The sequence below is a fragment of the Saccopteryx bilineata genome, chromosome X (assembly GCF_036850765.1).
Source record: "Saccopteryx bilineata isolate mSacBil1 chromosome X, mSacBil1_pri_phased_curated, whole genome shotgun sequence".
Lineage (NCBI taxonomy): Eukaryota > Metazoa > Chordata > Mammalia > Chiroptera > Emballonuridae > Saccopteryx > Saccopteryx bilineata.
In genome coordinates this window covers 130,759,301-130,773,793 of record NC_089502.1, presented here as the reverse complement: position 1 = coordinate 130,773,793, position 14,493 = coordinate 130,759,301, and the positions used below count along the sequence as shown (strand labels likewise).

Sequence of the window (14,493 nt, the reverse complement as noted above, 5' to 3'; positions counted from 1 at the left end):
AAATCAAACAAGACCTAAATAATTGGAGAGACACACTGTATTCATGTTTGGAAGACTCAACTTGGTAAAGATGTCAATTCTGCTCAAATCTCCCTATGTGTTTAATGAAATTAACATAAAAGCCCAGAGGAGTTTTTAATAGTTATATACAATATGATTCTAAAATTTATATTAAAAAGCAAAGGAGCCTGACTAGGCGGTGGCACAGTGGATAGAGCTTTGGATTGGGACACGGAAGACCCAGGTTCAAATCCCCAAGGTCGCTGCCTTGAGTGCAGGCTCACCAGGCTCGAGCACAGGGTCACTGGTTTGAGCCTGAGATCATAGATATGACACCATGGTTACTGGCTTGAGCCCAGAGGTCGCTGGCTTGAGCAAGGGGTCACTTGCTCTGCTGGAGCCCTCCAGTCAAGGCACATATGAGAAAGCAGTGAATGAACAACTAAGTTGCCACAATGAAGAATTGATGCTTCTCATCTCTCTCCCTTCCTGTCTGTTCCTATCTGTCCCTCTCTCTGACTCTCTCTCTGTCTCTGTCAAAAAAAAAATTAAAATTAAAACTAAAAAGCAAAGGACCTGGGATAGTTAATCAATTTTGAAAAGAAAATAAATTTATCTTATTTTAAATATTATATAATTTCAGTAATCAAAATTGCGGTATTGGTGGCAGGAGAGACACATAGAGTCTAGAACTAACTATTCCTTTATAAGTATGATTTTTCATAGGAAGTAAAGGTAATTCAGTGGACATGGCCTTTTCAACAAACAGTGGTGGAACGCTTGAGTAAGCTTAGAAAAAAAGTAAGCCTCAACACAAACATCACATCTTACACAAAAATTGACTCAAAAATGAATCATAAATCCAAATGTAAAAAATAAAATTATGAAATTTTTAGAAGAAAAAATTACTTTTGTTTGGGTGAAGTTTTCCTAGTTAAAAACCAGAGAAGAAATTATCAATAAATTTAACCTCATTAAAGACTTCTGATCTGCTAATGATCCTACTTAAGAGGATGAAAAGCCAAGCCATAGACTGAGAAGAAATATTACAGATAACTTACTTTATGAAGGACTTGCATACAACGTATATTTACAGCTCCCTAAACTCAATAGTAAGGAAACCAAGAATCCAGATAGAAAATGGGCAAAGGGTTTGTTTCACTAAAGAGTGTATATGAATATCAGATATGCACATAAAGATGTTCAGCATCATTACCCATTTGAAAATTAGTAGAGACATACTGACAGCTATTAGATATAGATAATATTTAACATAAATATGGAAAATGCATATAAGTAGGAGAAATTCAAATTAAATCTATGATGATATGCCACTACGTAGATATTTGAATGACCAAAATAAAAAATGTAAATGAAATATCTTTTAAAATTATATAACCAATAAAGGACCTCTCATATATGGACCCCTGTAACAGTGGGAGACATTTGAGTTGCAGAATTTTCTAGAAGAAAGACAAATGCAGTTCATAACCACAAAACAGTTTCATATAAGCATTTCTAGTAAATTGCCTAAAGAGAGGTTAATAGAGGTGCAAAACATTAAGATTCTAGTAATTTGACTAAGTTTCACCCCCATGCCTTCTTTGATATTTGTGATTTTGTTGTTTTCCATAAACTGGGCTTCTCAAATCATCAGAGCTTTGGCCCCACAAAAGCCTGATTAGCATTTGCAGACAAGAGAGAGGACAAGGAGTGATGGAAATCCACTGTGAATTCATTTGGTGGCAAAACACTTGCTGGAAAAGGCTGCTGCTGTCTATAACAATCTTGAAAGTGTTGACCTTATGCCAGTATACATTTATTATTTACATACCAACTTGTTCTTAATACATGTGAAGTGACATAGATAATTGGTTTAGTAAAAGATAAAATCTAGGTAAGTTTACTGAGGCAGTAGATTGATGTTTAATTACATGTGGGGTGGGCTTTGGAGTCAGACTTCCTGGGTTTGAATACCAGCTCCAACACATACTAGTTGTCACTTAACCTTTCTCTGCCTCAGACTTCTCATCTGTAAAATGGGAATAATAATAATGCCTATCTTATAAGTCTTGTGACAATTATTTAGTGCACGTAAAGCATTTAGTGCAATAATGGGCACATAGTTAAGTCCTCAGTGTTAGCTATCATTTCTAGGCTCTTAATTGTGAATATTTCAAAAAGATATTCTATGTACTCAAAATCTTTGCTTCATTTGAAAGTAAACTAAAACGCTGTCTTTAGCTAAAGTATTTATTTTGTTGTTGTTGATGATGATTTGTTTTAGATGTAGGAACAAATCAGACCTTGTAAGAAGTTCCAAAGGACTTCTAAATATTAAGGACTAAAAAAAGAAAGAAATTGGATAGAAAACAAACATAATGTTTCTTGAATATAATTTTCTTCCAACCATTTTCCTCAATTTTTTCTTAACTATGTCCTAAATATTTTTATCAGTGAACAATTTATTTTGTATTATTCAAAATCTTATTTTAGGCTATTGTATTTTTTGGAACCTTTCAAAAATTGTTCCTATTAATCACAGTTTTTATTTTTCCTTTATAGGTCACCATTTGCTGCTGTCACAGACTATTCAGTTACCAGAAACAATGTCATACAGCTCTGCTTAGAATTGACAACAATTGTGCAACAGGTATTAACAGACAAACTTCCTTCTGTTAATTTATTAGCTCTTTCATATTCTATCAAAGAAAAGTATTCCTATTTTCCAAGAGTTTTAAGATATTGGTTTGGGAGTTTTTTATTCAAAGACAAATGGTTCTAAAGAAACCAAATATATAATTATTCATTGGAAAATTATTCACATAGTCATAGCCCAATGAACAAGGATTTTATTTACCGGAAGATATAAAATTAAAATTAAGCTGAACCTCCAGAGGCATCATTATAATAAGATCACAAGTCTGTTAGTTTCACACTTTTAGTGGGGTTGGCTATATTGCCTTTCACAAACTGAACTGCACCATTTGGATAACAATCTGAGGCTTTTGCTCTGTGACACTATTATTTCCTTATTAGTAGAATTATTAGTTTCATTTATATACAAACAAATATATACAGTAGCCTTTAACTCTTACAAAATTCACTAACATAACCTGATTTTTTCTTTTACCTTGAATATTATCTAAGTCAGGGATCCTCAAATCAAATGCCTTCAGAAGTGCAGCTGCTAATATAAAAATGTGCAAACCAAGCCTGGCATAAGATATGGGGAAGTGGTAGAGAGGCTGATTGGCTAGAACATATCCTACAAAAATTTATTTAAATCTAATAACAAAAACCCATTTGAGAGGTCTGAAGCCTGCAGCCACCACTCTGTAAGACTGACGTCAGCCTCTTTCTGCTGCTGCTGTTGCTGCTGCTGCTACTGCTGTCGAGGGCTGTTATTTGTTAACCTAATCCAATGGTGCAGAAACAGGGAAAGCAGAGGGTGAAATGTGATGAGACAGAGATTATTGGGAAAATTGGTGATATAATTTATGCTTCTATTTTCTATCCTTTATTACCAGGGATAATTAAGAGTTTCTTATATTGTCTATATTTTCTCAAACAAGAAATTTTTTGGTATAGATTTAAATGCTTCACATTTTACTGTACAAATTTTATTTGGACCACTCCTCTGAAACAGCAGGTTCTAAGATGTTTCTCATTACAAAAAGGATAGTAACTTTGTGACTTAATTACTTAATTCTGGAATACATCAGACATTGATCATGATTACATCATGGCAGTGAGAAGGTCGGCAGCTCATTGCTGTGACACGTGTGAAGATGGTGAACATTTTATGAGCTTTGAAATAACCTAACAGTCTCCCTGCATGTCTTCATACTTGGTATCATTAAATTTTCTTTCTGATTTTAAATATCTCAACTGGGTAATAGGAAAAAGAGTGGCTTTTAGGACAAGTTCAGCAAACCTTTTCTGTAAAAGGCCAGAGTAAATATTAATGGCTTTGTAAGCTATATGGTGGAGGCTATTTGGTGTATGATGTGAATATTCAACTCTGCTGTAATGCAAGAGCAGCTGTATGTGTGCATAATGAATGGGTGTGGCTGTGTGCTGGTGAAACTTATTTCACAAAAATAGACAAAGAGACTTTGGCCTATGATGCTTATTTGCTGACCTCAGTTCTAGGGCAATGCTAGTCCATTGTGGTCTGTCACCAATAGCATTCTCATCACAGGGAGCTTGTTAGAAATTCAGATTCTTGGGGAGCAACCCAGAGTTCTTTTGAGGAGGGCCCAGGAGTCTGCATGCACAGTAGTGTTCAAGGTCATTCTGATTTTCATACATTGTTCTAAGGCACAAGGGTAAAAGAGCAATAATAGAAACCTGTGCATAATTTCCTTCTATTTCTGTATTACCAGTGACATTTCTTCAAAAATCTGTTTTCTAAAGCTGTTTCTTTTTTTTTTCTTTCTTTCTTTTTTTTTTTTTTTTTGTATTTTTCTGAAGTTGGAAACCGGGAGGCAGTCAGAGAGACTCCCGCATGTGCCTGGCCGGGATCCACTTGGCATGCCCACCAGGGGGCAATGCTCTGCCCATCTGGAGCATTGCTCTGTTGCAACCAGAGCCATTCTAGCTCCTGAGGCAGAGGCCATGGAGCTATCCTCAGTGCCTGGGCCAACTTTGCTCCAGTGGAGCCTTGGCTGCGGGAGGGGAAGAGAGAGACAGAGAGGAAGGAGAGGAGGAGGGGTGGGGAAGGGTGGAGAAGCAGATGGGCGCTTCTCCTGTGTGCCCTGGCTGGGAATCGAACCCAGGACTCCTGCACGCCAGGCTGACACTCTACCACTGAGCCAACTGGCCAGGGCCTAAAGCTGTTTCTTTTAAAGGCATTATACTTGATCAGAGATTTGAGATGTGAATAATAGATTATTAGTTTCTTCCCTATTACTATGAGAGAAAGACATTCCCTCTGAATTAAAGGTACCTGTTACACAGTGTTTGTATGATAATTATTCATAGTCTTAATACCAAATATGTGCTCAGAAGCAATCTACATACAAATACCCATAATAATGCAATATTATTAACACATATGCTACATGACAAGATCTGTGATAACTGCATTATGTGTATGATTTAAGCTTTTCATTTATGTATGAGACCCAAGCCAATTGAAATACTAAAGAATTAAATGGGAAAATTAAAAGTTTATTTTTTCATACCTGAGAAACTCATACTTATCGTCAGTTCTATGAGCATGCAACCCATCTCCTGTCAAACTTCCAAAATAACTTTATTTCCAAGCATAATTATGACAGACACTAGATGTTTTTCTTGTGTCTCTTCCAAACATCTGGATCTAGATGGCCAATTTAAGGTTTACTTTTGAGTAATTGGCCAACTCTTTGTTAACTTATAAACCAAGATTGTAATTCTAAACGGCAACTATGATACTATTTCCTGAATATCTTGAAGGAAAATACTCAAGTATATTAATTTTCACTTAATTCATGCATATCTAATGTTTTCCCATATGAAGAGGGGTTAAATAAAGTGATCTTGGGGAACAGCTTTCTTTATTTTAACTTTTATGTATATAGAGTGAGGTCAGAAATGGACTTAACCAATGTCATCCCAATAAATTCAATACAAATTAAAAAAAGAAAGAAAGAAATGGAATTTTCTGTGTTTAGAACTCCTGGGTTCCAGAACAAACCTTTGTCATTCCCACCTTCAGATGTTACATTGAAAAGAATCGCTGAAATGATTTTCAGTGAATTAAAATTTCCGGTAGAGAATTGCACAGTGGTGGAAGTGGTTTGTGTTAGATATGACTAACCCACGATTCTGCTATTTGAAAAACCTACCATCTAAGCAAAAAGTGATTCAGTTTTTGTTGGTTTCCAGAATGTATGAACACTTAATTGACAATTACATCAGAGAAAACAAATGCAGTTCTGATATTGCCCCAGAAGTTTGTGTGTTCTCTCAACAGAACTTTTTAATAGCTACAGTCTTAGGCTCAACATTTTCTTTAGGCATCTTACTTCAAGGTATAATGGGTTTAAGTTTTGCCAATTACGGGTCAGGAAACATTAGATAGAGGAGAAAGAGATGCTTTTATAGGTTGAACTTTTAAGTACCTTCTGTCTGGAGCAAAAGGTGAAATTATTCCACATAATTGAAATATTCCAGAATGTAGAAGGACTCCTGTACTCTCCACCCACTGTATGCTCTGTTTTGAAGAGGATGTCTTGCTCTTCTTCGAACATTTTGCTCTAATATTACCTCTTTCTGTTTTTGTTTTTGTTATTTTGGGGTTTTTTTAGAGTTAAGTAGCTCATAACATTACAGTTACTTCTACTTCACACTCATTTTTCCATCATGTTTCATGTGTTGCCATTAAGATGCTTCAAGAGCAAAAACCTATACTGTACATGGTTATTCTTGGTTCTTGCCTTCCTCACTGCAACCAAAGTTCTACTCCACTTGATATCTTAATACCTCTAACTTTAACTAAGACTTTTCTATTGTACCTTAAAGGGGATTAGATTAAGTTTCTCTTATTAAAACTATATCTTCATAACTTCCTAAATTTATCTACTTATTAGTCTAGATTCAATCACTTTCAGCCCAATCATTTCAAAGCCCAGCTTCCATTTTGTCACTTTCAGCAATTTTCCACTAATTTCCAATTTGATTGCAAACTTCTCTTTTTTGAAATTCAACGGGTTGCAAGTATGGTTCTAACATAATTTCAGCTTTAATTTTCAGCACTCTCGTGTGTCTCAAGTGTACTCTGGTTCATGTCAGTGACTTATTGCTCATAAAATAGACTTTAGATTTTCATGCTTTTATGTTGTGAACCCTCCTCTGAACATGCCCCATATATATTTTTATCTCTGCCTGTTAAAAGTGTGTTCCATCCTTTAAGGCCTCTAGGAAATGCTACCCTTTTATGAAACTTTTACACAACTATCTGTACCTTCCCCCTATGTTGACCATTTGTATTTAATGTATTGATTGATATGGTTGGGATTAAATTAAATATACCACTTTTCTCTTTATCTTCTGTTTCCCACCTGTTATTTGTTCTTTCTCTTTTTCTCTATACTTTTCCATTATTTTTCATGATTCTTTTTTGTCCCTTTTGTTGACTTACTAGCTATGGTTCTTTGTTGTGTGGTCAGAGATAGGAATTCCTTAAACTTACTTTGCATAGAATTTCATATCTCGTCTATGACAGTTATATTCTACAGTGAATAATAATAATCTGACTTCTCCTGGATCATGAACTCCTTGAAGGCAATAAAAATGTCTTTCTCATTTTCATATATAGCAGGTTCTCATTACATCCTTGTTAAACTAAATTGACCTGAGCCCCAATTTTCCCCTGTGGTTAGCACATGTTGTTTATACTCTTCAAGAAAAAATTGGAATTAAATGCTTGAATTGTTACTCATTTTTATTTCATCTCCTGTGTAAAAGCTACAGTTCTGTCTCTGCTATTCATGTAAGAACCACAAAAATATCAAGAGATACCCATTAATTTACATGTCAGTTACATTGCGTGCCCATTACCCAAAGTCAAATCATCTTCTATCCCTGCAACGCAATCAACATTTCAAATGCTCTAGTGCTGTTCATGTGAAACCTATGTACTCTTATTGATCTATGTTACACCATTAAATTTAATTTCAAAATTAAAAAATTTACATCTCAGTTTGTTTATTATTAAAAATGAGAGTTGTGATCTTCATAACTGCTTGCCAGTGCTAGAATGAAGTTAACAAAACTGAAACACTATACATAATGCTAACAAAACATCTTTTAGCAGAAACTTAACTATAGGCATGACATATTAATGTTTGTAAATTATCTCTTAAATAATATGTCATTTTTCTACTTTTATATGGTATCCTGTCTTTGGTACCAAGTTTTCAGGACTCTGTGGTCTGTTGCTCCCTATTACTAGGGAAGAAAGAGGACATACTTGTGTGGGGACAGGAAGTATATGGGAAATCTTGTTACCTTCTCAATTTTGCTGTGAACCTAAAAGTTCTCTAAAAAATAAGCCTGTTACATTTTTAAAAAGAAAAAAATATATATGTAGGAATAAAGAGGATAGATAAAATAATGAAATAAAGTAGTTGTATTTGGTTCTTGATAATGAGACTATGGGTGATTTTCTTTTATTTAGACTCTACTTTTCTCTATTTTCCAAATTTTCTAAAATGAATCTGAGTCATCAGAATAGCAAAAACATGAATGCTATGTATTTTGGAGAAAGACTACTTTGATAAAAGAGCACAACACAGTCAAATACTTATTAATTTTAAAATAAATTATGTAGTTTACAAGTAGTCAGTGTCCATCTAATGGTCCTGTTCAGCCCTATACACACACTAATCACTATATTCACTTGGAATTGTATGCGGTATCTGAAGATGGGAATGAAACTTAAGCTGCCAATAAAAGAGGCCAATTTGAATTAGCAAAGTGTAGATTTTAAAAAATATATCTAGGGCATGCATTTATTACCAGGCTTTCAAGAAATCTCATCTGAACAGGGTGATAGTTATGCTTTGAAATATGCTATACTTCAAATTATGATTCACTCAACTTTAATTATTTTTATTCCCTTTGCAGCAAAGTGAGATGATCAATATCTAAAAATAAACTGTCACAAATAGCCCTTTTTAAAATCTTAACTCAAAGGGGTGGTACTATAAAGTAAGTGGAAAGTGCTTCCTGATATTGGCTACTTATATTTAAAGTAATGCTAATGTTAGAGAGGAAAGATAATGTAAATTCCTTTTAACAAGCTCTGTTTGGAGAAATTTATTTAATCGACTCTATTTCGCTTATATTCATTGTAATGGGTTTAGATAGTTATATTTGAAGTCTTTTAAAGAACTCTCCCCTCAACACTTTCCTCCTCACATAATATTGGGTATAATAATGCATTCAAGAAAATAAATGGAAACTGATTTTAAAATCTTAAATGGAAAGAATTCTCACAAAGAGCTGAATCTTCATTTAGAGCGCCATCAGCAACTGAATCAGAAAAATGAGACAGGTACCCACGCGTTACTTGTCAGCTTTGAAATAATTGCCATGATGCCTGCCCTAATGGGTATCTGCTTAACCTGAAATTATTCCTACTGTACCAGTTTTATATTGTTCAATTCAAACACAAAAGTGATTAATTAGATTGTCACCAGTAAAGAAATGTGCACAAAAGTGTGGGATTGCAAGGTAAAGCTTTGGTGGAACTTAGAACACTTGGGGCATGGGAAGGAGGGTGGGGACAGTACTGACAGACTTGAGGCCTAGCCCTCCTGCTTCATGATTATTTCACCTTGAACAAACCATGTAATTGCTTGTGTCATCTATAAACAAATAGCTATATTATTGGAGAATAGAATTAGATGTGTTATACCAGTTCACAAATGTGAAGTGAAAAACAGAAAGAAAGTAAAATTTATTTTAAAAAAATGGGTGAGGAATAGAGACTAGATAAAAGAAATAATGACATTGTTCTAAATGATAAATTTAGAACACATATGTTCCCCATCCTTTTGGTGTTTGTTTTCTTTAGCAGCATATAGAGTGAAATCTGAATTATATGCTGAGAAAATTTTCAGTATGTGAAACATTTAAAATCAGATTTTAAAAACATAAATACAGAGTGAAGACTTTCTTTTAAAATTCAAGTTCTGGTGATATACTTTTTACCTAAAATGGTCCTCTCTGAATTGTAAAATGTCTTTCTGTTTTGTTATGGGCTTGCTCATTTTTCAACCTTTTTATTTTTATTTTTTATTTCTTTCTTTTTTTAATTAAATGAGAGGGTGAGAGGCGGGGAGGCAGAGAGACAGACTCTTGCATGCGCCCCATCAGGATCTATCCAACAAACCCAAAGTGATACTCTGCCCATCTGGGGCTGCTGCTCCATTGCTTGGCAACCAAGTTATTTTAGTGCCTGGGGGCGAGGCTATGGAGCCATCCTCAGCACCCACGTCCAACTTGCTTGAACCAATTGAGCCATGGCTGCAGAAGAGGGAGAGAGAGAGAGAGCAGAGTGGAGAAGCAGATGGTCACTTCTCCTGTAGGCCCTGACCAGGAATCGAACCTGGGACTTACACACGTTGGGCCAATGCTCTACTGCCGAGCCAAGTGGCCAAGGCTTTTCAACCATTTTAGATCCATTTTTCCACGACCTTGCATATCACTGGTTTTCTGAATAGTGTTCAAAACATATTACTTTCCCTGATCATTCCCAGCTGAAAGTTGGAAAAGAAGAAAAGATCGGTAGTCTTTTCACATAAGATTTTTGTAAAATAACATTTCAGAAGAAATGCAAAGAAAAAATAAATTTTAGAAACCTTTCCTAAAACATTAATCTATTCTAAGTAGGTAATTTTTGCCTATAGCATAGTCAACGCTTTGTTTCCCCATGATCTAAAATTTGAAGAACTAGCATTTACTGTTCAAAAAAATCTTAACTGAGAAAATCATCACCAGGAACTGAAAGTTCAGTGAGGTGTTGAAAGGGAGTTTTTATGGCCCTGGTTTATTGTGTGCAGCAGTATAAAGACTTGTATGTTGCTTATTCTATACTCCTCCAGTTATTTTCTATTGTTAAATTATAAAAGTAATAAAATCTGTTTTATAGAAAATTTTTGGAGTAATGAAAAGAGAACTCTGCTTATAATCCTTCTACCTAGAGAAAATCCCTGATATCATTTGGCCTATTTTATTTCAGCTCATTTTTCTGTACATACACATACGTATTTTGAATATGGTCTTTTTCATTTAGTATCACACATTAATATCTAAAATATTTACTGTATAGTTCAAATTGTGTCTTTGTCCTTTTAAAAAGTTCATAAAATAATGATACTTTTTAATTTTAAAAAACATAGTAAACTATAAAGAAGAATTACAGTCATCCAAACCTAAGCACCAGAAACTACTACTGCTTTGCTCTTTCCTACAATAATGTCTTTAAATTGTTACTCGGACATTCTAACAGGTCACTTGTTTGATTTTGTTCCATATTCACCTGTTAGATATATATTTTGTTTCTTTTTAAAATCTTTATTCTAGAAAATGGAAAAAATATTCCTCAAAGATCAATACTGAAAATGTTTCATTTCGATAGACAGCTTTCTCTAAATTATGCATGTATGCTTTCTAATCACTTTATTATCTTTATACCATTTCAATTATAAATCAGTACACATAAATGATTTTTGAGCTATATTTTAAATACACCTTTTAAAATAAAAATATAAATGAGCATATTGAGTGTATAGGCCTTTTATAAAAATGTATTTCTGCTTGAATATAATCTAACTTGTTTTATCCTAATCAGATGGTTATTTACTCAAGGTAAATACCAGAGAGAAAAATAAGAGCTTTTCTAGGATTTATTGAATTGGTATTTGTGGTATACATTCTTATAGTACATATTTGTAAATATTATAAAAAAAATAAAATTTAAAAAAGCAGAATTTTGTTGAAATGAGTAGCCTAGAGGTGATTTTTAAAGTTTCATTAAGGATTTAGCAAGGAAATTTAGCCTATAAGTTCATTGACAATAGCTGTTATATTTTACTGTTATGCTTCTTCTATATAAATAGTACCTTCTTAGTTGACATTTTATATCTTTTACTCTTAAATTTTAATACAAAGTAGTGTAGTAGGTTTTTTCATAATGTAAATGCAAGTTTATCATACTGGTTCTGCCTCTTGACAATCTATAGAAGTAGACAATTTACTTTGTCTTTGATATTCTTTCCCTTTATCTGGGAAAGTGGATCACCACCTTGCTTGACTATTGTAGGGTTGCTGTGAATATTGTAACTGATCTAGCTGATAACGTGACATTTAGCAGGTGCTTATTAAATTGCAATTTTAGTTATCTTATATAGTGAGAATGCCTTTGGAAATTAAACTGGGCTAATTTTTTACTCCACAAAAAGTTAAAAAGAATGATGCTCTCCTTACTTTTTCTAGTTAGTGGCAATGAAAAACAACCTATTTCTAGAATGACTGATGTTTTTTTCAAAAAAAAGGATTTCAGTTGAATTTAGGATGTTCTTTAGATTTTAATGCAAATTGATTACTCTGTGTAAATTCAGGAAGATATTTTGAAACATCCATGTTAACATGTAATACAGAAGTTAATTTGATTATCTTTGAATTTGCCGTCCTTATTCACATATTCATATAACCTAGAGTTGAAAATGGAGAACTCAAAACATATAAAGGTAAAGGCCTGTAAAAGGCATAATAATCATACAGAATATGAATTATAAAAGGGATATTTAGCCTGACCAGGTGGTGGCGCAGTGGATAGAGTGCTAGCCTGGAATGCTGAGGATCCAGTTTCAAAACCCCAAGGTCACCGGCTTGAGTGCAAGCTCATCTGGCTCGAGCACAGCTCCCCAGCTTGAGCACAGGGTTGTCAGCTTGAGCCTGGGATCATAGATGTGACCCCATGGTTGCTGGCTTGAGCCCAAAGGTCACTGGCTTGAAACTCAAAGTCACAGGCTTGAGCAAGGGGTCACTGGCTCGGCTGGAGCTCCCCACCTCCTGTGAAGGCACATATGAGGAACAATCAATGAACAACTAAGGTGCCACGACAAAGAATTGATGCTTCTCGTCTCTCTCCCTTCCTGTCTGTCCCTCATTCTCTCTCTCTCTTTCTTGCTAAAAAGAAAAAGAAAAAAGACTCAAGTGGTCATTAAGTACATGTAAGGTTCAAAGTGTGGATATAAATTATATTAGGATAAGCAGAACATATATTCTATGGTTTGTTTAGTTTTAAAACATATAAAAGCCCAGCCAGGAGAGTCTCTCATTCATCTGAAACACAACTTTAAATACTATATTTTTCTATATTCTGAGAGTTAGTATGAGCCTTCCTGTATCAGACATTCTAGGTGACCTGAAAATTGGACTGGGCTCTTGGGATTGAAACTGGGGCATTTTAGAGCAAAAATGAGGACAAGCTTTATATGTAATTTTTAAACAACATGAATTATATTACTTAGCATTCCTGTTGAAGGCAATATGAAAGATTATTCTGTTTTTTATCTGATATTTAAACAAACAATATATATGTAGTTCAGCTACTTAATCCTTTGTTTTCTTCAGCTGTTTTAATTGATGATGAAGAAGGAAAATGACTATCTTTCTAAGCTTTTCTATACAATCCTAATATGGTAAATCAGATGTTAGAGTATGAACTGTTATGCATAGTACCCCGATGGCATGAACACGTCTTTGTTTTTCTGAAGTCAAGTCAAATATAAAACTAAAAATATATAGAATATGCAATGCTAAGATTATGTTATCTGTATATGCCTATATTACTCCAAAGGCCTAGTATGTAGCATTATAGTCAGAATAGATATAATCACATACACACACAGAAATTCTCATTCTTGGTGTAAAAAATAAAATGCTTATTTTTAGCTGAAAATTTTATGAAGGCTCAACATGAAAAGGAAAATAAGAATAATGAAATTATTACATGCTAATTGAGACTTTAAGAGAGCACTATTTAGAACATTGAGACATGATAATTTGTTATTTTTCCAGCTTTCTGTCCCTGGCCTGACTTATGAACAAAAACTTAAAAATCTACTGTATATTATATGAAAATGCTGAAATAGATTGTTTTCATAGGTTTGTTCTTTTACAAATCTAGACTATATTGTATGTTGCCTGAGCCTCCTGCCAGAACACTTTTAACAATATAGATAGTATCATCATTAGTAGTAACAGAAAAACTATATTATGGCACACTATATAATACTAATCAAATCTTTATCTAATAAATGACAAGATGCTATTTCTCAGACATGTTTTCTTCAGTATATTACATTTTTAAATTTATGTAATATTTTACATATACAAAAGAATGCGTGTTATAAAGCATGATAATGCTCATGGATCTGCCATCTAATTTAATAACTAGAATATTACCAATATTGTTTTAGTTACAGTTGGAGCTCTTCGTCTTCTCACCAGCCTGCTTATTTGCAGGGGGTTTATTATTTCACTTTTTAAAATAATTTTATATACTTTTGTAAACATCTCATTCAATTTTATATGTCCTTGGCCATTGTATAAATAGTATCATTGTGCATATTACTTTTTTTCACTTGATATTGTGTTTCTGAATTTATTCAGAATTGTTCAGTCAGTATATTTCCTTCACTTTTGCTGCATATAGTACTTCATTGTGTACATATACTCCGGAATGTTTATCCACTCCCCTGACCATGAACATTTGGATATATACTTGCATTTAAATATATACAGAGGAGGGTAATTACTGGATTATATGGTATGAACATGCTCATCTTTACCATTGTACCACATCCCGTTCTCAAAGCTGTATTGTTTGTTTATGTAATATGCTTTCATTGTCTTCTTACTCTCTGTGTTTTTGTCTTACTGTCTTACTGTGCAGTTCACCTTTCTAGAGGCTTTAAAAATTTTCTCACA

General features: G+C 33.9%; 1 protein-coding gene across 4 annotated transcripts in view; it reads left to right on the top strand.

The window, feature by feature from the left end:
- Nucleotides 1-14,493, top strand: part of CNKSR2 (connector enhancer of kinase suppressor of Ras 2) — a 257,480-nt gene that overhangs the window by 69,909 nt on the left and 173,078 nt on the right. For all 4 annotated transcript variants that reach the window (XM_066248700.1, XM_066248697.1, XM_066248698.1 and 1 more), the window contains exon 4: nucleotides 2,566-2,653. In XM_066248700.1, coding sequence (XP_066104797.1) covers nucleotides 2,566-2,653 — 88 coding nt within the window. The remainder of the gene's footprint in view (nucleotides 1-2,565; nucleotides 2,654-14,493) is intronic.